General features: G+C 35.3%; 1 protein-coding gene across 6 annotated transcripts in view; it reads right to left on the reverse strand.

Annotated features, from left to right (window-relative positions):
• The window catches only part of AP3B1 (adaptor related protein complex 3 subunit beta 1), a 274,518-nt gene that overhangs the window by 67,336 nt on the left and 182,868 nt on the right, over positions 1-24,314 (reverse strand). For all 6 annotated transcript variants that reach the window (XM_073802233.1, XM_073802229.1, XM_019929790.3 and 3 more), the window contains 2 exons: positions 14,754-14,826; positions 6,596-6,702 (listed from right to left, as the gene is read on the reverse strand). In XM_073802233.1, coding sequence (XP_073658334.1) covers positions 6,596-6,702; positions 14,754-14,826 — 180 coding nt within the window. The remainder of the gene's footprint in view (positions 1-6,595; positions 6,703-14,753; positions 14,827-24,314) is intronic.

The following is a 24,314-nucleotide window of genomic DNA, read 5'->3' on the forward strand; positions in this document are numbered from 1 at the left end:
ACCCAAAGGGCAAAACTATGTTACAAAATGAAAGTCCTCAGTATACTGTAGTTACACACTTTTGAGTCAATTTTTCTTTTTTCTTTTTTTCTTACTCAACTGGAAACTCCCTGAGGGCAGGAACCTAGCCCATCTTGTACACCACTATATCTTTGGCACCTCCTCATATTCTGGCCTGAATAAACACTTGTTGAATGAATAAAACACTTAATTGGCATATGTGTAGTAAGGAATCTGGTCTCACTTAAAGAGAGATCTGGACGTTGTTCTAGCTCTTGAGAAGCAACCTCTAAAGCCTTGGAATCTCCTGAGTAATGGGAGTGCCTTTATTATTCACGGTGGGCCCCTAGGGGACCATACTTGATAGTTTATGCCAACAGAGATTCCTAGGGGGCCCCTAGATAGCTTTGCTAAGCAGATAACTCAAGATGGAAGCTGGCCACACCAGAAAGACCCACCGTATGATTACAGCGTTGAGGCTCTGGGCCCCTGATATCAGCCTGACCTGGAGGGGAGGGTGGGAGAGTGAGTTCAACCATGAGGCAACAGTTCAGTCAACAGTGCCTATTTAGTAAAGCCTCAATAAAAACTCTAAGCTTGGTGAGCTTCCCTGGTTGGCAGTACTCCTGTATATACAACCAACTTTGATTGACGCAAGGAGGGTAACCCCGAAGCTTTGAGTATGAAACCCAACCAGAATCTCCTCCATCCGTCTCTTCCTTTGGTTGATTCTAATTTGCGCCCTACTGCGATAATAAAACTGCAGTCCTACGTAGAGTGCTTTCCTGAGTTCTGTGATTGATCTAGTGAATTATCATACTTGAGGGTGGTTTTAGGAAACCCTTAAACTTGCAGTTGGCCTCAGTAGTCTTGGACAGATTTATCAGTCTGGAGGACTCTGCCCTAATATCAAGTTTGGCTACCTCCAAGTAGCATAGTGTATTAAATTGGGGTTTCCTTTTTGCAACTCTGGTGTCTCTTTCATGGACTGTTCTTGGAATTACTTACTATTCCTCAATATATTACCACTGTACTCTATAAAGACTGCTTTTCTTAATGAACCTTCCTACAGCCTCCTAAGTTAAATTCCACTTAGGGACTGTGATCCATGAGGATCAAATTGGTTATATTATGGCAGCTAAGTCGGTGCTTCCTCACTAATGTACCACAGACGGGTTAGAGGTATGCTGTGCTATTGCCTCTGCCATTAACCTCAGAAAAGTCAGGTGGCACCTGTGGTGACTGGAGCTCCTGGGGTGGTTGCCTTCCATCTCCTGCAGCATCTCTGTTTACCCCAGAGCACACTACAAGTATTACCACTTTTCTATATGTACCAACACATGAAAAAGAAATCATTTCTATAATTTTCTCATGACAGTATGTCACCAACATACTTCTCCAGCATCAGACTTGGTCTCCCTCCCCTTCTTTTCTCCCTCCCCTTCTTTTCTCATCCTGTCCAGAAGCCTAATATTCTGAGGATTGCTATTTCTGAGTTCCTGGGGTTTGATATGTAACAATTTAGAAACTCTTAGCCTAACAATAATCTAGTAAAAAAAATTCACTAGTAATTCACTAAAAATTCAGTTTGTTCACTGAAACACTATAGCAAGAACTAAAATGTTTATTTTTGGCCATCTCTAGGCCAACTGCCAATTAGTCTCATGGAAGACTGAAATAAATACTGTGTTTATACGTCACCTGTATCACACAGTTTGAAAAAATAAGGCCTTTCCTTACAATGATTATAATATTTACTAGAAATTATGCTTTAAAAATCTCTGTGTTCTGAATATACAATTCAAAGGGTAAAAACGAATAGTGAAATTTTTCATTTGAAAAATATTTACTGTGAAAAAGGAAATGTTTTTTGGATTTCACTGTAAATATTTCGGTAATTTCAAAAAATAAAACCTACCCATATTGTACCAAACACATAAAGAAAATAAACTTAATAACTCACTGAAATAAATAAAAATCATCTATGAAACAAAAGTCATAACATAAGCTAAAAAATGTTTCACCTATTTATTTTCATGAACGTTCAAATCATCCCGGCATAACTAATTTCACTGCTTCAAAATTCCATAGATTCACAGAATATTAGGGTTAAAAGGAAACATGGAGGTCTACCTTGCCATCATTTTAGAGTTGAGAAAACCAAATGACTTGCTCAATATAATTAGTAGTATTGATTCAGAAAGACAGACATTAAACATTAGATGTCAATAAAAAGGAATCCTACTCATTCATATACATGCTTACCCTATAAAAAATGGCTGCTTTTAGGATAATATATATATTACACCTTGACTAGAGAAACTCTGGAAAATATTGAAAAATATAAAGAAGAATATAAATCATCCATAATCTCATCACTCAGAAAACCTTTGTTAACAGTATAACACACTTCCTTCTATTCTTTCATTTTCCTTACATTTTAAGAGCACAGTGTGAGTATACAATTTTATAAAATTGAGATAAAATAAATAATATTTTGGATTCTGTTTCGCCACTTAATTTTGTACCACATTTTCCCACCTCATTCAAAGATTTAATAAAAACATCTTAAAGATTATACAATATTCTAGGGCTTCCCCGGTGGCGCAGTGGTTGAGAATCTGCCTGCTAATGCAGGGGACACGGGTTCGAGCCCTGGTCTCGGAGGATCCCACATGCCGCAGAGCAACTAGGCCCGTGAACCACAACTACTAAGCCTGCGCATCTGGAGCCTGTGCTCCGCAACGAGAGGCCGCGATAGTGAGAGGCCCGCGCACCGCGATGAAGAGTGGCCCCCGCTTGCCACAACTAGAGAAAGCCCTTGCACAGAAATGAAGACCCAACACAGCAAAAATAAATTAATTAATTAATAAACTCCTACTCCCAATGTCTTCTAAAAAAAAAAAAATCAGGGAATACTTAGTGTTTAACATGTATCAGGTACTGCTATAAGCATTTCATATATGTTGATTCATTTAACACTAACAACAATCCTGTGAGATAGGTAGCATTATTATTTTTATTTTACAGATGGAAAAATCTGAGGCACCAAGAAGTAAAATGACCCACCCAAGGTCTCTCATTTTGTAAAGTGGCAGAGCTCTGATTTGAACGCAGGCTGTCTGGCTCAAGAGCCTGTGCTTTTAACTGCTATATTAAACTGCTTTGAATGTTTGCAGTTGGCACATGACTGGGGGAAGAGACAGTAAAGTATGCTACCAGCTTTAATGGGGTGAAAGCCAGGGATGCTAGATGCTCTACAATGAACAGGGCAGACTCATCCAATAAAAATTATACCACGTTCCTCACAACTTTCAAATGTCTGGTTGGACATTCATGAGGTGAAAACCTGTTCACCTGGTCCTAGAACACTTTCCATACCAGTACGAAGTAGTTTTTTTGCAGGGTGGGCTGGGTCATTACATGGTTTTAATGTACTCAATTTTCCAGGAATAATTACCAGAAAAACTGTTTGATGTTTTGGAAAATTATGTTATACCATGACCCATGGTATTTGAGTTGCTAATACAATAATACACCTCTATCAATTTGCATTTATGGCCACCAGCGTCATTTAACTACTTCACTACCTTTATAATGTAGTCATGGTCAAGTATTTATATATCAATGTACTATTTACCATAAATTATTTTTATTTCTTCTTTCTATTGAATTAGGGCAACATGTTGATTTTTAAATTGTGGATGTACCCATCTTTGGATCCTAAATTTGATTTAGGATCTAAAAGACCCCTATATTTGTTGAGGTCCCATACCATTATTGGGGGTTTTAATTTTTGAGGACTTTTCTTTATTTCCTCTGATGTCTTTAGTCTACTTCTTTCTAAATTTGTACACATAATGAGAAAACTTACAATTTGGCTGATTCGTCTTTTGGTAGGCGGGCCTCTCACTGTTGTGGCCTTTCCCGCCGTGGAGCACAGGGTCCGGACGCGCAGGCTCAGCAGCCATGGCCCACGGGCCCAGCCACTCCGCGGCATGTGGGATCCTCCCGGACCGGGCCACGAACCCGTGTCCCCTGCATCGGCAGGTGGACTCTCAACCACTGTGCCACCAGGGAAGCCCCTGATTCGTCTTTTTAAAGTACCATTTTGAGAGCTGGAGGTGAGATCAGGAGTCACGACATTCTGCACCAGAATATTCAATTTATCTCTACAGGTTCTACTTTTCAAAGTTCCACTTTTTTCTTTGTTTAAAGTTCTAACTGTTTCCTTATTTGACTGTTGCTGGTGAATTTCTGGTTGCCATTCTTATTACTACTACTTGTTTGATCATTTTGTTAGCTTTTGGGGATGAATGTTGTGATTCTCTTCACTTGGCAGTTCTTTTTAAATAAATTTATTTATTTTTGGCTGCATTGGGTCTTCGTTGCTGCGCACAGGCTTTCTCTAGTTGTGGCAAGCAGGGGCTACTCTTCGTTGCGGTGCGCGGGCTTCTCATTGCAGTGGCTTGTCTTGTTGCGGAGCATGGGCTCTAGGCGCACAGGCTTCAGTAGTTGTGGCACGTGGGCTCAATAGTTGTGACTCGTGGGCTCTACAGCGCAGGCTCAGTAGTTGTGGCGCACAGGCTTAGTTGCTCTGCAGCATGTGGGATCTTCCCGGACCAAGGCTCAAACCCATGTCCCCTGCATGGGCAGGCAGATTCGTAACCACTGTGCCACCAGGGAAGTCTCTGACATTTCTTTTTTTGCATACTCTTTGGATAGAGTGCTTTTATTTTCCTTTGAAGAGACCATCCCAATAAATGTTTTCTTTAGGATAAAAAGGTGAATCCTTCAATTACTCTGTGATGAATGAAAACTTACTACAAGCTTTTCTAATCTCAACTGTATTCTTCTTATAGCTAATAAACTATAAGAGTCTACTCAGGGTCCATTATCACATATCATATCACTTCCAAAAATATTAGCTAATATTTATTGAGTGATGGCAACGTGCCAGTCACTGTTGTAAGAGCTTCACATTTATTATCTCATTAATCTCGCAAGAATCCTGTGAGGTAGATATTATATTCATAGGAAACTGAGGTGCAGAAAAGTTACTTACCAATTTGCCCAAGGTCACAAAGCTAGTAAGTGGCAAAGCAGGGATCTGCATCCTGGTCATCTGATATCAAACCCAAGTTATTCAAACCTTATTGTCTCCCAAGGTTTTAGGGGCCTCCTTTCCCCTCAAAGACTAACTATGCTTCACTATAGATTTTTTGATTACCACTTTCTCTTTACAGCTACTACAAATGCTCAATAAATATTTATTACTTAAATAAATGAAAGACTTTACTGCTTTCCCCCCATCTCTTCCAATGTGTCTTTTCCTTTTAGCAACAAGAAGGACAAACTAAAATCCCAAATACTGTTCATACTCATTTCTGAGCAGTCAAGAGATAATCACTTTCTACAACTGAAAAACATTATAAGTTTAAGAGTTTTTGCCTATACTTTCTAACTGAGCTGACCAAAGCTGAAGAGAAATGCATGTAGCTCTTCTGAGTATTTCGTTGCACAGCCCTGATATCACATTTGCTTTGAAGGGGGAATCTTTTGTAACGCTGTGCAAGAATTAGGTACTTTTCTTTCTTACCTCTGGCAGAAGCAGCTCTATGCTCCCGGGCAGTTCAGATCACCAATCATGTACCCTGCAATGCCCTACCGGCCCTGGGAACCACTGATACACCAGATCTAGTCAAGCTACCTGTGTGCCCATCAGAACTTACTGTTCTATCTCTTAGTTTGTCAGATTCCCGACATCAAATTAATAGGAGGTCAAGCATATCGACAGATTATGCATCTTAGGCAACATGCTTGATTTAGAGTGAAAGGTCAGTGGATATATAATGCTAACACAAAAAAGATTATTACAGTTTCAGATACGATGACAGGCTGATGGTTCTGGCATTATTTTGAGATAGGCAAGCCTCTTGCCTCACTCCAAGTCATACCCCATAAGTAACATTAAAGAATTTTTTGAGAGACACCAAGGCATGTAAATAAATGTATGAAGATAATGTAAAGAGAAATACAATACTGAATTTTTTTTTTTTAAATACTGAATTTTTAAATGAAAACAGTCAGGTATTTTTAGTAGCCTATGATAGAAGAACAGTGTTGTAGGAATAGAATAATTATGGGAATGAAAGTCTGTTAATGTAGACAACAATTTTTATGGCAGAATCTATGTATATAAACTAATTCAATGTGGAAAAGAACCCTTGTATGTTAGAGATATATAACAGTACCAGAGAAAAGTGTACACATGATAAGTAAATGTGGATAACAAGGAGAAGTAAATTGAGATGATAATGGTTTGGACAGAACAAATTAAAGGATATATGTATAACTGATTCACTTTGCTGTACACCTGAAACTAACACAACATTTAAATGAACTATACTCTAATAAAAATTGTTTTAAGAAGATAAAAAAATGTTCACAAAATTAAAAGGCCAGATTTGAAACAGACTTGTTAGAGGAAGAACAGTTTGAGACTAAGAATCTACTTCAATTATTTGCATTTTAATAAAAAAGATGCAATGGCATCACTTGAAAACTGAGCTAATGTATTTTGAAAATTACTTACACTGATGACTGATGAAGAAGCTGACAAGTTTAAACCTTCAAGATCAGCTATCAAGCTTGGAGAAAGAGCTGGGGTGGGACGTGCAACTGGAGTGGACACTGGGTTAACTATAAGAAAAGGCTAAAATTAGCAAATGTGCATGAAAACTTAATTCATATTACTAAAAGCAACATTTTTATTTTGCTAGTAAATCTAATCAAATTACTTTGATTAATAAATCTATGACAATTCTATTTAACATCTTGATTTAGTCAAGTTATTATAAAGTCATGGCAGTTAGTCTTAGCTTTCAAAACATAATGGCAAATCCTATAACAAAATAAGAATATAAATATCTTGAGTAATAGTTTTTGAAAATTTTTATCACCTAACATTATCACTAACATTAATCACCCAGTAACTTCACTAAAAGAGGAAGGTAAAGAAACATTTTTTCAGACTAATGTAAAAATAACTATAGCTTTCAAGAGAGTTCTCCAGTTGAGTTATAAGTCTTAAAAGAGTGCTTATTAAATCCTTTCTCTATTTTATTCTCCACTGTAATAATTATAAGGGGCCCAGACTACCTAATTCCCTTCTAATTATACTTTGTCAGCAAAAGCTATGCGCTAGATAGAAATGTTTGATTCTAAAAAAAATCTGAAAATCTTTTGTAAATGCAAATCTGATCATGTTACTCCCTTGCTTAAGACTCTTCAAAGGCTCACAATTGCCTACATGATAAAAGTCCAACTCCTTAATTAAATGCGCAAGGTCCTCTATGATCTAGCTCTGCACTGTCCAATAGAACTTTCTATGATGATGGAAATGTTCTGTGGCTGTACGTCCAACATGATGGCCACTAGCGCACATCCCGAATGTGCTCTTGAAATATGGTTAGTATGACCAAAGAACTGCATTTAAAATTTTAATTAATTTAAATAGCTACATGTGGCCAGTGGCCACCATACTGGGCAGGTCTAGCCAATTTCATCAGCCAATTTCATCTCCAATTTCATCAGCCACCCCTATGTTCTAGTTCTACCAAATAAGAGTTCCCAAGATTTGTTTCATGTCTTAACCTTGTATATCGTATTCCCTCTGCCTAGAAGGTACGTCTTTGCCTTGCTCACCTTGCAACTTCTACCCAGTAAGATACCACTTAGAGGGAAAGCACAGACTGACTCACTTAAACACAGCTTATATGTGCCTCATTTGTTCCACAGATATACTTGGACACACTTCTACAACCATACTTCTCTTGTAATACAAATTTGTGTCTTTACATATTTTCATTTCTACTGGTCTGTGTGAGCAGACTTTGACACATTAATTTTTAGTGCTTAGTAACTGCTCAACTGTTTGTCGAATGAAATAAAATTCAAATGTAGAAAAAGTTTTAGCTTCCAACACGTTCTCACGCCAAAACAATACTATAAAGGAAGTAACGTTTACTTCGCATGACATCACTTTTCAAAGCATCTTTTTCTCACTTTAGTCTCACAACATCTTGTAAGCTAGGCAGAACAAATGTTAATTCATAAAGTTAGCAATAAATATTTCTTGAACAAGAGAGCAAGGGAGAGAAAAAGAAGTTCAAGATACAGTCCTTGTCTTCAAGTGACTTAAAATCTAACTGAGAAAAAAAAGATACTCATGCTTGAAGAAGAAAAAAAATACAGTCCATAAGTGATACTGCCAAAAAAGAAAAATTTCAAAGGAAATCTTAAATAAAATCTCAACATACACAATACAAAAAGCAGAGTGGAGACTGGGTGGAGGAGGGAGTGGAGCCATTGGTTGCTCCCTTGCACTCCTAAAGGAGTGTGCCCTTAGTGTGAAGCACTGCTACAAATGCCCAGGTCTCCTCAGACATATGTTGAAAACCACTAACAATTAGCAAGTGCCATAGGGAATCGGAAAGAAAAAAAGAATCAATGGGGATAGGGTGGTAAGAGAAGGCTTGGTGAGTAAGAGGGAATGAAGCCCAGTTTTTAAGTAAGGGTAGCATTCAGATAAGAGGAAAGGAAGAAGCTGGTTACTTACTGAAGCTGGTTAGTTACTGAATGAGATCATGTGAACAAAGGCTGAGAGGTGGGGAATTATAAAGCTAGAGGGGTTGGATTTATCCTATACACCAAGGAGAACTGTTAAAAATCTACCAAGAAGACGAATGATATGACATATGGTACTGCAGGGTGATTAGTCAAGAGGCCAGTGTAAGAGACAGGCTGAAGAACTGGAAAGAGCACTCGGGCTGGCAGTGAGGAGGAATTTACAATAGTTTAGGCATGATGTGACAAGGACTAAAGTAAGATAATGGTAGTGAGCAGGCAGAAAGGGCATTTATATAAAGACATTGCAAACTGAGGCACAGGGAGATTAAGACTTGCAAGATCATGAAACAAGTGATTGGTAGAACCACTACAGGACTAGAGATTGGATCTTCTAATTGAATCAAAATGTGTTGCCTTTCCATGCAACATGTAACTTTTCTGGTGGGTTCTAAGTGCATTTTGTTCATTTGTTTGTCTAGCCATCCATCCAAAATATTAGATGATCATATAAGGAATAAAAATTGAGTAAGAAATAGCCTCTGATTTCAACTCTAGCTTGGCTAAAGACATAGAGAAGAAAAAGACAAGAGAAGAAAAATTCACACCAAAGGTAAGCTTGACTCTTAAAAAAAAAAAAAAGACAAACTTTTATTATCATTTCAGAAGGCAGAAGCTCTGGCATTAAACAAATGATTACACATCTGTTAACAGGTCTGGCAAGATAAAAGCTGGCACTGAAGGTTTATCCTAAATTGGATTCTGCAGCCAGTTGACTGTGGCAATTTAACGTGTAAGAAACAAAATGACTCTATGTAGTTTTTTTTTTAATAACATGGCATACAAATTAAAATTAGATAACATTTCCACCTATCAAATTGGCAAAGGCAATTTTTAAATACAAAATCCAGACTGGTAAGGGTAAAAGGAATCTGGCACTCTCACATTACTACTGTGTAAGTTGGTACCAACTTTGTGAAAGGCAATTTTAGACAGTAGAATTCTTCAAAGCCTTTTTCCCGGCAATTCTACTCCTGGGAATTAATCTTAAGGATAGAGTCATGGAGATAATGCAATAATACATTTATGAAGATGTGTGTTGTTCACTGATTATGACAGTAAAAATGGAAACAATAGTAGTTAATTAAACAATAGTTTAATTTCCAACAACAGTAAACTTGTTAAATAGAATTTATTACAACAACATAAAGGATAACCATGCAGTCATTAAAAATGAAGCTGTTAAAGAATATTTATGGCAAGGAAAGGAATGTGCACGATAAAAACAGAAAGAAGCAAATAATGAAACAGTACCTCAGTACAATCCAATCTGGAGGGAAAGGGATTTGCCCATGAAAAGAATTTGAGCTGATTTGTCAGAATGGTAACCCATTTTCTTTTCTTTTTAAAACTTTCTACAGGGGCTTCCCTGGTGGCGCAGTGGTTTAGAGTCCGCCAGCCGATGCGGGGGACACGGGTTCGTGCCCCGGTCTGGGAGGATCCCACATGCCGCGGAGCGGCTAGGCCCGTGAGCCATGGCCGCTGAGCCTGCGCGTCCAGAGCCTGTGCTCCGCAACGGGAGAGGCCACAACAGTGAGAGGCCCGCGTACCGCAAAAAAAAAAAAACAAAACAAACAAAAAAAAAAACTTTCTACAAAACACTTTCTTTACTAAAGTATATTTAATAAAGTAATTATACATGTTCTTCTGATCAAAGTTATGCTTTAAAATCTCAGTAAAACTTTTAATATATAATGGTTATATATATTGTATATATATATATAAAACCATTATAATGGTTATATATATATACACACACAACATATATAACCATTATAATGGTTTTATATATATATAATATATATAACCATTATAATATATAATGGTTTAATATGAAGTTATTTAACTTTTTAAATGTAATTTGCTGCTGTGGTGTCATCATCTCCATTTCAGCTAACTCTTATATCAATATAATATTCATCATATGCCAAGCACAGTTTTAAGTACTTTTACATTTATCAACTCATTTAATCCTCTTAATATTCCTAATAAGTATTACTATTATCCCAATTTTATAGATAAAGCAACTAAAGCACAGAGAGATAAAGTAACTTGCCCAAGGTCACACAGCTAGTAAATAATAGAAATGGGATTCAAACTCAATCTAGCTCCACTGTCCTCTTAGCCACTCCACTCTACTGTCTCTACTACAGTTTATTCAACAGTATGCCATCATAGACCATAAGACTTATTTGTGGCATGATTATTGTTGGCTGATAAAATTTTAAAAAGACTTCAGTTAGTTGTACTAATAGTGTAATTACATAGGTTTATATTTCCTATAAAAGGATGCCAGAATATGATGCTGCTGCTTTATCCAACTGAGACCAACCACATGGTATGAGGTACTAAAAGATATTTTAATTTTCAGAAATATAAACTATGTCTGGAAAAAATAAAGTGTATTTCTGTCACTAAGCCTATCTACTGTTAGGCTGTATATTCTCCTACTATAAATATTTTCTAATGTATTATCAACTGACCCCATGAAACAGAGTCATATAATTTCAAAATCTAAAGATACTGTAGAAACTTTTCAGCCATTCTTTTTCATTTTACAAATGCATAAATGAGACAAATTAACTCACTTAACTGATTAAAGGCCAGGCCAGGACTAATGCCTGTGCTTCTGATAACACCCCTCAACAGATGCAGCAAGGAAATATCAAGTTGCTTATTTAAAATCACAGAACTGTTTTATAGTAGAGCCAATTTATTGCCAGGGTTGCTAACTATACTGCCTCCTTAGAGAGAGATAATGATTATTTCAGGTAGTAGCAAGCTCTTTCCCTCCTCCATGTCTTTTTTCTCCTCACTCTCTTCTCTTGCCTCCAACTGCTTGACTAATTCTTACTTATACTCAGCTCCACCGTTACATCCTGCTACAGCTAGGTGGGTTAGGTACCCCAATACCTAACAGCATTCTGTGCATATCTCTTTCTCATTTCATTTATAATGTGGTAATCTAAGGGCTGACTTATCTGTTTCTCCCATGACACCTGGAGAGTTCCGTGGGGAGGGACAATGTTACGCCCATTTAGAATCTCTAGTATATAGCAGATTACCTAGATCATAGCAAGTGTTCAATAAACGTTTTCTGAATGAAGACACAGATAAATTGAGGACTTGCAGTTCTCCTGGCATGCAGTGTGTACTGAACAAAACATCTCTGTGGATTATGACTAGATAAAATGTAAGAAGTGTGTCTGCCTCTCCTTCAAAATTAATCTAATTCTCACAGCAGAGAACTCAAGCCGCTGGAGAGTGACTTTTTAGTTTTGATCAACAAACTGCTTGCCATGGACAGTGGAGAACTATTGTAGGCTAGTAAGTAGCACATAACGAAGTCAGTGTTTTAGGAACCATCATCAACAATTCTTTTCTCCCACAACACTCCACTTATTTTTATCTTTAAGCTTCTTCCAGAAGGCCTTTTAGCTTGTTAATTGGTTTTTGTCTCTTTCCTCATATTTTAACCATACTTTGCAGCTCTATTATCTCTCTTACATAACAGCTACTAGCTCAGGTATCTATGTCTCTTACTAGATTCTAGTCTCTGGAAGAGTATGACTAAATTCTATTCGTCTGTTCTAGCACCTAGCAGAGTACCTTGCGCTTATCAGACAATCCACAAACATTTGTTAAATTGACCAAAACAAAAAAAAAGTTTCAAGTGTCATTTCTGACAAATGCAAGATTACAAAAGATTTTAAAATAAATAGTTCTCGGGTATTAAAATCAAACAGAAATATACCCTAAGTTGAGTTAAATATAAGTTAGGATGAAATTTCCCTTAAAATGAAAATCTTATATTTAAATTCTTAAAACTTAATATTTAAGAAAACTTTGTTTCTATATATTATAAAAAAGCTTTAAAAAGAATCAAATAATAAAAATTGTATCATTTTACAATTTTCTCTTTTTTCTTTAGCTGTCAGGAAATCCAGCATCAAATTCAAGGAGAAAAGGAACTGGTGCACTCTAGTACCTTGTAACCTTTCCTCTTAATTCCATTTTAAATATGCCTGACTGTTGTTATTTTACAATTTAAAACTTAAACTTCACATATAAATGTAAAATATTCATTGTCACAGAAAGATACAAAGTAAAAGTATTTTTCTCTCCTCTGTCCCTGATTTAGTCTTATATCCCAAAGAGGCCAGAGCTATCACTGTTAAGTATTTCTTCTGTAGCCTTCCAGAAATATATGATGTACAATCATATTTGTGTTTGTGTGCAGGATACAGTTCCTCTTTTCCTCCTTTTTTACATAAGTGGAGTCATACTCTACATGTGTCTTATTTTTAACTTATAATGTTTCATACATATAATAACATAACTAGCATATAAAGATTTGTCTCACTTTTCTTAATGGTTGTATTAGACTACTGGTAGACATTTCGTTTATTTTCAGGATGCTGCTGTAAAAATAATGCTGCAATGAAATTTCTATACATACCTTTGCATACTTTATTAATTCAACAAATATTTACTGGGTACCCACTATCTGCCAGGTGTTGTTCTAGGTACTAGGAATAACAGTGAGCAAGACAGACAATAAACAAGTAATACAAATAGTTAAGATTTAATTTCATATAGTGAAAAATGCCACGAAGACAATCAAGAGTGACTTGTGAAGTGTGTAAGAGAAGGTGACTTTTGAGCTGAGATTTGAAAGATAAGAAGCAGCTTGCCATCAGAAGATCTGGAAGAAGTGTTCTTAGCAGGGAAAACAGCAGAACAAAGGCCCTTGGCAAGAATGCGCCTAGCATATTTCAGAAATGCAGAGGAACAGTATGGATAAGAGGTAGGCAGGAGTCAGATCACCTAAGCTCTTAGAAACCTCGGAATATGGACTTTAAGTGTAAAATTAAGCCATTAAGTTAAAGAGTCTAAAACAAGGATGGAAGATCTGATTTTGCTAGTTTATCTATAGTATAAATTCCTAGAAAAGAAATGCTAGGTCAAAAGGTGTGTGGAATTTAAGTTTTGATAGATATTGCTCAAATGACTTCAAAAAACTGCACCTATTTATATGCCTATGAAAAACAAATGTAGGGTGCCTGCTTCTCCAAACCTTAACAATACTGGACGTTACTTTAAAAATCTTAGCCAGGAGGTGAGAAATGATGTAAATTTTAACATCTTTGCCAACAGGTATAAAATTATTCAAACTTGGCTCCAATTTTATCTCTAATTTCTCTGTTACGTATTTCTCAGTATTATATATTTTAATTTCTCTACAGTAGGAATTTGCCATGACTATTGGAAATAGGCCAGGTAAACAATATAAATAGAACAGCTCTATGAAAGAGTAAGACATAAATACATAACTCACCTCTAGCACAGGAAAACTATATTGCAAAATGACAGTAGTTTAATATTCAGAAATCTCATGTGTTGTTACTCTTCCTCTAATGCAAAATCTACCTACCAACAAAGTTAGTTCTATCTCTTTCTCACAATGCAGGAGAATTTAAAGGGAGCTGAATATACATCTTTGCATACTGGGTGGGCATATCTGTAGGATTCTAAGTTCTTAGAAGTAAATTTGCTGGGACAAGGATTTTTTGCAGTTAAAATATTGATACGTATAAATTACACTGTATTCCAAAAGGTTTGTACTCGTTTCTGTTCCCACCCTAAGTGCGGCAAGTAGAAGACGGTTGGTGTCCTTTACATTTCCAATTACATTCCTAATTCTCTACTTCCTTAAATTAGATGTCTTGATCTCCACAATCAACATTTAAAAATGTAGAAGTTGTGAGATACAGATAATTACTCGCTAAAGCAAGTATAAATTACTAAAGCAAAAAATCTTAAAATGAATTTGGTGCACTTTTATTTGACCAATTATATTTATTCAGGTGATACAAAACTGATATACTGAATGATGGAAAAAAATACTAATAGAAATAACTTTTAAAATTTTCTTGCCTAATCACATCCATAAGTCTTTCATAATAGTTTTTTATTTATTTTGAGACATGTTAATGAAAGATACTATAAAAATGAAAAATACTATTACTAGGTACAGAAGAAAAAATTTAAATTTCAATACTTACAATCATCTAGATCTAGAAGTGAAACATCTTTGGTAAGAGGATTTCTATCTTGCTTTGTTTTGTTTTCTTTCTCCTACAAAATAATAAATATTTCATTTATTGCATGTTCTAGTTAAAAAATCTATAAAGTAGTTTTTAACATTTCAAAACAAACATTTTTTCCTTTGCTTAGTCTTCCAAGGGGAAAAAAAAATCAAATTAAGCTTCTATATGGTTATGTGAAATGTTTTTTTGAATCAAAATTTTTATTTTAGTTGGCACGTGGTATTTCTTCTCTACCATGCAAACTGTTATTTTAAAATATTTTTTATTTAGAGATTAAAAAAGACCTTCAGAAGAAAATTTAAAAGTAAATTTTATAATCTGACAACTTTTTGCTAACATAAAAATCTAATGTGGCTCTTTGGTAGAAAATGTACAAACATTCTCAAAAATAATTTTTAAACAAGTTGATTTAAGAAAAAGAAATGCTTGAACAATACATGCTTAGCTCTGAAATTGTCAATGGGCTTGTGATAGATTAGCCTTTCTGAGATGTAGTTTGTGACAGGCATTGTACTAGGTACTTTATATTTCAACACTGGGTTGCATCAGACTTCTTTTGCCAAAGGTATTCGTTAAAAATCTATAAATGATATTTTCAGGCTCTTGCTCTTTAGGGTTGAAAAGAATTCATTTACTTTCTTTTCTGTTTTCCTTTGGGGAGACTAAGTACTCAACCATTTCTGCACATAGTTAATTAGGGCTTCCTCCACCACAAATTTGCTAATTCAGTCTACTGTATTTTTGAAATGTGGATACCCATGGACTAGATCCCTAAGCCTGAGGTATTCACAGTTCGGTTAGAGATTCAGAAAAGACGCGTAACCTTAAAAAAAGAAAGAAAAGAAAAAATAAGGCACAGTACTGAGTAGTATTATAAACAATTAAAGACCAACAGGATTAGGGTATTAAATAGATGTATCTGGGTCACTGTTACTTTTATAATGTGTACTTTTTTTTTTTTTACATTAAACCTCTCAAATTGAAGGCCAAAACTTTTTTGCCAAAACATTTTTGTTCACTTATTCAATCATTCATTCATTCAATACATGTGTATAGAATTTTTAACAGATTCTGTGCTAAGCAATGGAAGTAATACAGCCAAGACAGTCTAGTCCCTGCCTTCAGATAACTTGTAATCTACCAAAGGAGTTTATATCTTATTGTTAATGTAAATTACTACAAATATTTTTGAAGTATTCCTCTAACTACAGAAAGGTATCACTAAAGCAAAGTGTACTTTACCATCATTTAAAGTCTACATGGTTTAGAGCTCTTACAACAGTGCATATACATGAACAAAAGCAATACATCAAATAATACATCAGGTAACATTTTTAAATGATTTTAAGTCCTGCTTCTTTTTTCCCTTATGTCAATATAAAGAAAAATTATTTTCAAGGATCATACAATAATACACATTACTAAAAACATCAGCATTGATTTTCTTCTTCAAAATATTTATTTCTGCCACTGAAAACTCCAAAGCATCTAGGTGGGTTTTAATTTTCATTCGTTATTTAAAAACAAAACAAATAATGTTTGCCCCTCTCTCCATACCTGAAATAAATAACAATTTCTAGGATTGGGAAAAAAAATGTTAGTTTTGAAGCTGAAATGTAAAAGTTGCAAGTAACAGAAAAAGGTTCAGAATGAATATGCCATCTCAACAAGAATAACATTCCTGTGAAGAAAGAACATATAACAAAAAGCTTATCACCATGTGACTTATCAAAATGCTATGTTGAGCACAATGGGTGTAGCTTCCTATAAGCTACAATGGTGCATGACTGTCTTTATGGAAATGTAACCTCCCCACCTGAAAAATAAGAAATCTATCAAATCAAGACAAAGTTAAAGCTGGAGGCAAGTCTATATACCTTATTTTCTACTTCACAGCCAGGAGTGTGTAACAATATCTATTAAACACACATCAGGTCACATACAACACAGGACAGAGCTGCATGTGAAACTGGCATAATCTCTTATTAGAAGCCTAAAACAAGAAGAAAAAAGGCTCTCAAAAGGACAGAATTTCATTGACTTTCTGAGTAAAGCAAATAACCAGCGACTGAAATACAACATTAGCAATAGATAATGGTCATTTCTACCGAACTGAAAAAGCCTTGCATTCCAAATCAAGGCTATAAAAAGCCTCGTGATGTGTTTGGCATTCCTCTCTTATATTTCATTTTTCATTTAAAAAAATCCACAGTAAGTTCAAAACATGTTCATACTTAAAGGATCTACTATAAAAATAAAAATCTGAATTCTGAACAAAGAAGTTAAGAGCCCTATTCCATCAAATATTTCTCCATTTGCAATTCATCTTGGTAATAGAGACAGAACCTGGGTAAATGCATATAGGACTTGAGGCAGGAGATTTTTCTTGCTCAATGCATAATTCATGTGCTCCGCCTGCAAAGTGTGTAAAATGAGAATTTCACACCGCAGCATGAGCCATGGAGCTGCAGAGAAAAGGCAGATGAAATCATATTTTACTGTGTGAATTTTATTTCTTACCCTCCCAATATTTATACAAAACCATCACTGACAAACCAAACATACTGACAGATCACCCACTGTTTCCATTGTATTAGTACTTGAGAAGAGATCAGGCAGAAAGATAGACAATTTGTTTTTGTATATTTTTTTAAATAGAGGATTAGGTTTTTAACAGCTGAGTGACTGTATTAGACTTTTATAAGGACAACAGTAACTGATCTTAAAATCTCACTACAAAAATACGTAGTTATCAATTCATCATCCTCAAATCTCCATTTGTTTCCATGGTATTCGATTATACACCTCAACACATCAACATTTCCAAAAATGAAATACAAAGTCACAGGGTTAAGAAACTGATTTCTGTTTAACATATTTCATTTTAAATCATAAATAAAAGATCCTGGAAATACTTATTAAGCTCCAAATAATACAAACAAAAAATGTAATAATATACCTTGTAACGATTTAAAAAAATCTATTACGCATGTTCATCTTCATGCTGATTGGAAAAAAAAAAAAAGCAAGCAGAAAAGATCTGACACAAAAAGCACCAAAAATGCTTCCTAAGAGGAAACCATTATAAAGAGGTTTGAAATTTAAAACTATAAAACAGGATAAATGGTATGTATAGATTGTCAAACCCACACTATGCTTTGAAACCAACAAAAATTCAAGGCTTATTTCTAGCCTCACAGGGCAAGGTATTTGCATGAAATATTTTCAGTTAGTTACCAACCAAAGACAATTTAATGACTCTCTTGCCTTCAAGTCATCTAACACATCTTATTTTACAAATCTGAGGCTCACACTTACACTGTGCTTTAAAATAAAAGTACACTGCCAGCAAATTGAGACTTCTATATAAGTTAAAAAGAAGTCTAAACTGTTAAACAAATCTTCCCTATTAGATTATACCTACTTCAATAAGAAAGCCTGCTTAATGGCATTCACTTTGATTTAAAGATCTCAATTGAAGTGAAATGATATTTCTGTTCTGAAGAAATTAAAATATGAACTAAATTGGAAAAGACATAAATTGAAAGAGGCAAGGCTTTGAATTGTCAGAGTAAAACCCAATATTCCACAATCTTCACAGAAGTTATGTAATTGCAACAATCATAAATACTTGGAAAAACACAAGTAAAACTTGTTTCCTACTTCACAAATAGGGCAGACAGCTAATCAGAAAATAGTTCCTTTCACTCTTATCCACAGTCTATTCAAATCACATTTATACCCAAGAATTTTTCACACGGTAGATCTTTTATTGAGGCGTATCTTAATATTTACTGACATCTGTACACTAGTCACAAGACCTGTGACCACTCCATGGAGCACGTAAAAGATTTAATTAGCTTCTTTGCACCTCTTAAAAAGGGACTAGCAAAGTTTTGTGAGATCCCTATAATGTGTGATAAAAACCACTGACAAGAGCATCTCAAACACTGCTAGGTATATACAGACAGTACTATTTTTCCCAAAGCTAGTACACATATTAATCTTTGATTCAAATATGGAAATGCTCTTAATGCTATTAGGTGCAAGTATATTAAATATATTATTTTTCCATCGATAGATTATTATGCTTTATACACAGTTTATGTAATTAAAATGCTGTTAATATTTATAAGGAAAATACATTAAATTATTCACAATAAATTACAATTATGACTTAAAATTTTTATTTTTTAAATCACGGCTTATCTAAATCTTCAGCAGTTGGTGCATAGACACTGAAGATATAATCAGAACTATTCCATCAGTTAAGGTGTGAAGAGTGGGACTAACAAGGTGATGGTGGAAATAACTATAGTCAGTGGGAACACTCTAACTTACTGGCTGGTAATAAAAACACTGAAGTCTAGGTTCAATAAAGAAAAAAACAACCCTGACAACTTAAAAAAATATTTTAAATAAAAATTTTACCATCTGTTCGACACATAATTTTAACTACAAGCAGAATATAACTTAATTATATCAGTAAAACACAGGATAAAGTGATATAAATCTCTTCCTGATTTAATGTAGCCTGTATTACTAATTCTTTTCTCCACGCTTCTGTGTAAACAAACAAACAGGAAGTTTCCTAAACACCATGTGAAGTATGTGAAGTACTGAAAACACGGAACTATTAAAACTAATTTTGTTACAGGTATCATTTAGGGCAAAATAATTAGTTCATAAAAAGGATTAGACTCACATTAAAATATTTATTAAATTTGGTTCAGAAAAGAACATCTACAAAGAAAAATATGCTTGCCCATCAAAATAATTTTAACTGAAGAGAAAGATAATTTTCTTTGGTCATTACTGACAATATCTGACTTCAAACAAGGACATCTCCCAATCAATAACAGAAACAAACAAACATGACACCAGAATGCATGACGGCAGTTTCGTGTCTTATGGATATGCTAGGGTATGGTGCTGAATGACAAACACTTTCGGAACATAAACAATTCAACAGTGGTTCTCACCCTCTTGACTGTCCCTACACCATTCACATGAGTAATACCCTCTAGTCAGTAATATCTTCATTCCATGCAGTCATTCTCCACTAGGAGAAGTGGAGGGACTACCCTTGATATAAGGCCACTTTCTCCTCAGCTTATATTTTCTGTAATAAGAGAAATGATGTAAAAGGAAGAACAAAGGCACAGAAACAGAAAAGCATACAGCATAAGAACCACAAATAGTCCACTGGGATTGGAACACAAAGAAGGTTAAGACTGGAGAGGTGGGTTTGGACATGCTAGCCTGAGGAGTTTACTGAACTCAAATGACAATGAGGCATCATTATAGTTAACTTTGACATTAATCTGGCAGCTGTAGAGAAGGATTGGGGTTGGGGAAGTGTCTGAGAATGACCAAAGGCAATGGTCTATGGGCAAGGTCATGAAGAGCTGATCTACAATGGTGGTGGCAGGAGAAGAAAAAACAGATATCAAACATAATACACAGGATCTCTAAGACTTGGCAACTGTGTACACATATAGGATGAGGGAGGGGTCAAGGACAATTATGGGTCTACAAATCTGGGAGAACAGAAAGCACGCTGGTACCAAATGACAGATCATGTCTTTGGGCTATATTGGGTTTGGGAAACCAGCATTTCCTAAGAGGTCTAAGAATTTGGTTTGAATTTGGGAAGAAAAGTTACAGTTGTAGGGATTTAGTTAGAGATATTACCATGGAAGTAATTCAGATAAATGTTTTAGCTGAGGCTACAAGAGTTAATGAGGGACTTCCCTGGTGGCACAGTGGTTAAGAATCCACCTGCCAATGCAGGGGACACGGGTTCGAGCCCTGGTCCGGGAAGATCCCACGTGCCACGGAGCAACTAAGCCCGTGCGCCACAACTACTGAGCCTGTGCTCTAGAGCCCGTGAGCCACAACTGCTGAAGCCCACAACACCTACAGCCCATGGTCTGCAACAAGAGAAACCACTGCAATGAGAAGCCTGCGCACTGCAATGAAGACCCAATGCAGCCAAAAATAAATAAATTAATTTAAAAAAAAGAGAGTTAATGAGTTTCACAACAGTAAATTGTAGAGGAAAAAAAGGACTAAATTAATTCATATCAATTAATATTTTTGAAAAAAATGTGTACTAAAAAGCACTAACTTCGGGGCAATGTTCACACTTGGGTGTCAGAAGGAGGTAAAAAGTGAGGCAACCAAAAGATTAAAGGGTCAGAAAAGTCAGAAGAAAAAGGATGCAGAGAATTTCAAGTAGTAGGGGAATAGTCATATAAAAAGACAGAGAAGGATAAACTAAGAGAAGATCACTGGGTTTGGAGAAAGATCACGGCTGACTTTTTCAGAGAACAATATCTGTAGGAAGTGATAGGAGTAGAAACCAATTTAAAAGGGACTAAGAAATAATTGGGTTAAGAAGTAGTGGCTGGAGAATATCTAGATTATTCTTCTGAACTCTCACTTTCACACATTCTCTCTGTCTTTCTCTTCCACTCCCTTCTCCTCTCTTTAAATGCTAGGAAAGCCTTGAGTGCTTTGGTTGGTGCAGGAGAAATTAATGAAAAAAGAGATTGAAGGCACAATGGACGCAGATGATTATCTACAAAACAAGGCCAAAAGGAAATAGGACTTATTCTCGGCTATGTGGATAGGGATAGCTTACTCAAAGCTCCATTCAAAGAAAAAGGAGGAGGGTAAATAGAGATTGTGTGTCAGAGAGCACAGAGGTGGGATATGCTTACAGTGAATGTCAGCTCAGTCTTCTGCAAAAAGTAGATGGGATCACAGGCTGCAGGTAAGGGGTCACACCTGAACGTTAATTCCTAACTTGAATGGTATAAAAAGAATTGGAAAATGCAGGAGACATAAGAGTTACAAAAAATTTTCGGTTCCTTTTAGCACTGGTTTCTGTAACTCTAATACTGTTGGTCTCTCAGGGAATTAATGTTCAAGTTAAAAAATGTTAACACTGCTGTTTTATATTTATACAGGGCTTTACATTGATCTTTCACATTTGATTTTTTTGTAATAACACTTGAAAAAAGCAGAGTAGGTAGTAGCATTTCTACTTTATAGATGAGGAAACTGAAGCATAAAGATATTATCTTCCAACAAGGAGAACATTATACCTATCTCATAGGACCACCATAAAATGAACTGTTTTTAAAGCCATATATTCAAGATACCCTCAAATTCCCATTTTCATGCTCGATATCCCCAAAATACATTGTCCAAGTGAAAGAAAAGGAAGAGAGAGAGTAAAGGTATAGATTTAGCTGGGCTGCAGATTTAAGGCAGATGAGTTTGCAGCTCTAACATACTGTCATGCTGAATTAAGGTAAAGCACCCACCATCTGCCTTCATTACTCATAATTTAGAGCAGAAGCCACAACACTTGGTGCAAGGAGGACTTTCCTACAATTATAGAGTTGCCCATTATTAGAAAACTGGTACACTTGTAATTGCATGGTACACTTCAAATCACTCAGAAAGAAATAGAAAAAAAAACAGTTATGGTGGCTCCAAGGTGGAGAATATAAATTAAAACAAACAAGCTTATCTGCCTGTTACTGACAGGAAAGGCATTATAATATAGAGAAAATAAACTATATAAGCAAAACACATAGACATAAAACTATCAACAATGTGAGTAAAACCTGAATTTCTCAAGAGTCTTGGCTCACTGCATTACTTTGAAATTTTATACTGATTTTCTACAGTAAAATATTTTCAACTATTAAGAGATTTAATCTGATCGTTGAACGCACCAAAGAAGAAATAAATTGAATCTCTGAGCTGGGGTACCTCTGTGGCATTCTAATGGGGTCCCCTAAAGCCCAACACTATATAGGCACTAAAGTCTACAATTTTTCAACTTCTACAAAACTTCATAAGAACAACTCACTTTAATTCCACCCATTTCTCATTACTTAATTTCTTGTTTGGTCATTTTAAAAAACACAGATTTCTTACTCTGGGTTTATTTTCAATTTCTAAAGCTCCTTTATTTAATTAATTAATTTATTTAATTTTTTAATAAGTGGTTTTTAAAAATTAATTAATTAATTAATTAATTTTTGACTGCCTTGGGTCTTTGTTGCTGCACGCGGGCTTTCTCTAGTTGTGGCGAGCAGGGGCTACTCTTTCTTGTGGTGCGTGGGCTTCTCATTGCGGTGGCTTCTCTTGTTGCAGACCATGGGCTCTAGGTGAGTGGGCTTCAGTAGTTGTGGCACGTGGCTCAGTAGTTGTGGCTCTCAGGCTCTAGAGCACAGGCTCAGTAGTTGTGGTGCACGGGCTTAGTTGCTCTGCAGCATGTGGGATCTTCCCGGACCAGGGCTCGAACCCGTGCGCCCTGCACTGGAAGGTGGATTCTTAACCACTGCGCCACCAGGGAAGCCCTAAAGCTCTTTTATTTTAAATAACATCTTAAGCTTTTTGTAATTTAAGTAGGAAATGAGAGGATATCAAACTCACTGTGTGATAAGTTTTTATAAGAGGCCAGATTAATAAACCTAAAAATCTCTAAGATTTTATGTGAATATTTGAAAAATAAAAAGCCTAGATTACATACTACACAGATATGTTTTAAATATAAATTTAAGTTTCAAATAGGTTTTACAATATTCAAGAATATTTGAAATAAGGTAAGACAAATACTAGCTAATTTTTAAGCATGCTTGTTCTTTTTTTTTTTTGAATACGCTTATTCCTTAACAGTAAATCTCTGGATGGAGGAGGGCAATTATTACTTTGATGAATTTATTTTCATATTTGGCTACTCAAATAACATTAAAGAAATTCACGTTACCAAAACAAGTAAGTGAAAAATATAGGTTAAAAAGAAACTGAATTCAATAATGGGCAAGGTGTGACCATATTTTCAACATATGGAATAATACATTTATTTATAAAAACCACTGCATTTGAAACCTAGCAACACCATGATCCATTTATAGGCAGGGAATAATAATTAAAGATCAGAAAGATATGTATTAGGTCTGAATTGTGTATTAAAAACTACACTTTTCCAATTCATGGTTTTAGTTTTTGCTGCTAAGCAGACAAGTTCTGGTGTTACAAATATTATACCAAAAAGCGTAATCATTCTGTTATAACTGGTTCTTGCATTTGTTTTAAATATATGGCTACTGCATTTTTATTAACTATTAAAGAATGCATACTCTTTAATTAAACCTTTAAAAATATTCTATTTCCAAATGCCTAATATTTTTTTAAAAAGCATATTAGTTTCAATTTCTTATGATGCATGTACATTTATATTTCTTTGCTCAATACTATCTCTGTGACTTCCCTTTACTTCCCCTTTGGCAAAAGCCTCCCTTGTCACATCACAGCCAAGAACAAAAAAGTCATACTCATAACACTGAGGTCTCTAATTTTTGTTGGAAAGGGTGAGGTTAAATTCTAACTTCTCTGCAGAGTTGAATTATAAGGGAAGCGATAATCTAGAAAAAAACAAAATAAAATCACAGGTGTGGATGAATAAAGATGGTGTTTGTTTTAGTTGTCAGT

This window comes from Tursiops truncatus, chromosome 3 (genome assembly GCF_011762595.2).
Source record: "Tursiops truncatus isolate mTurTru1 chromosome 3, mTurTru1.mat.Y, whole genome shotgun sequence".
NCBI lineage: Eukaryota > Metazoa > Chordata > Mammalia > Artiodactyla > Delphinidae > Tursiops > Tursiops truncatus.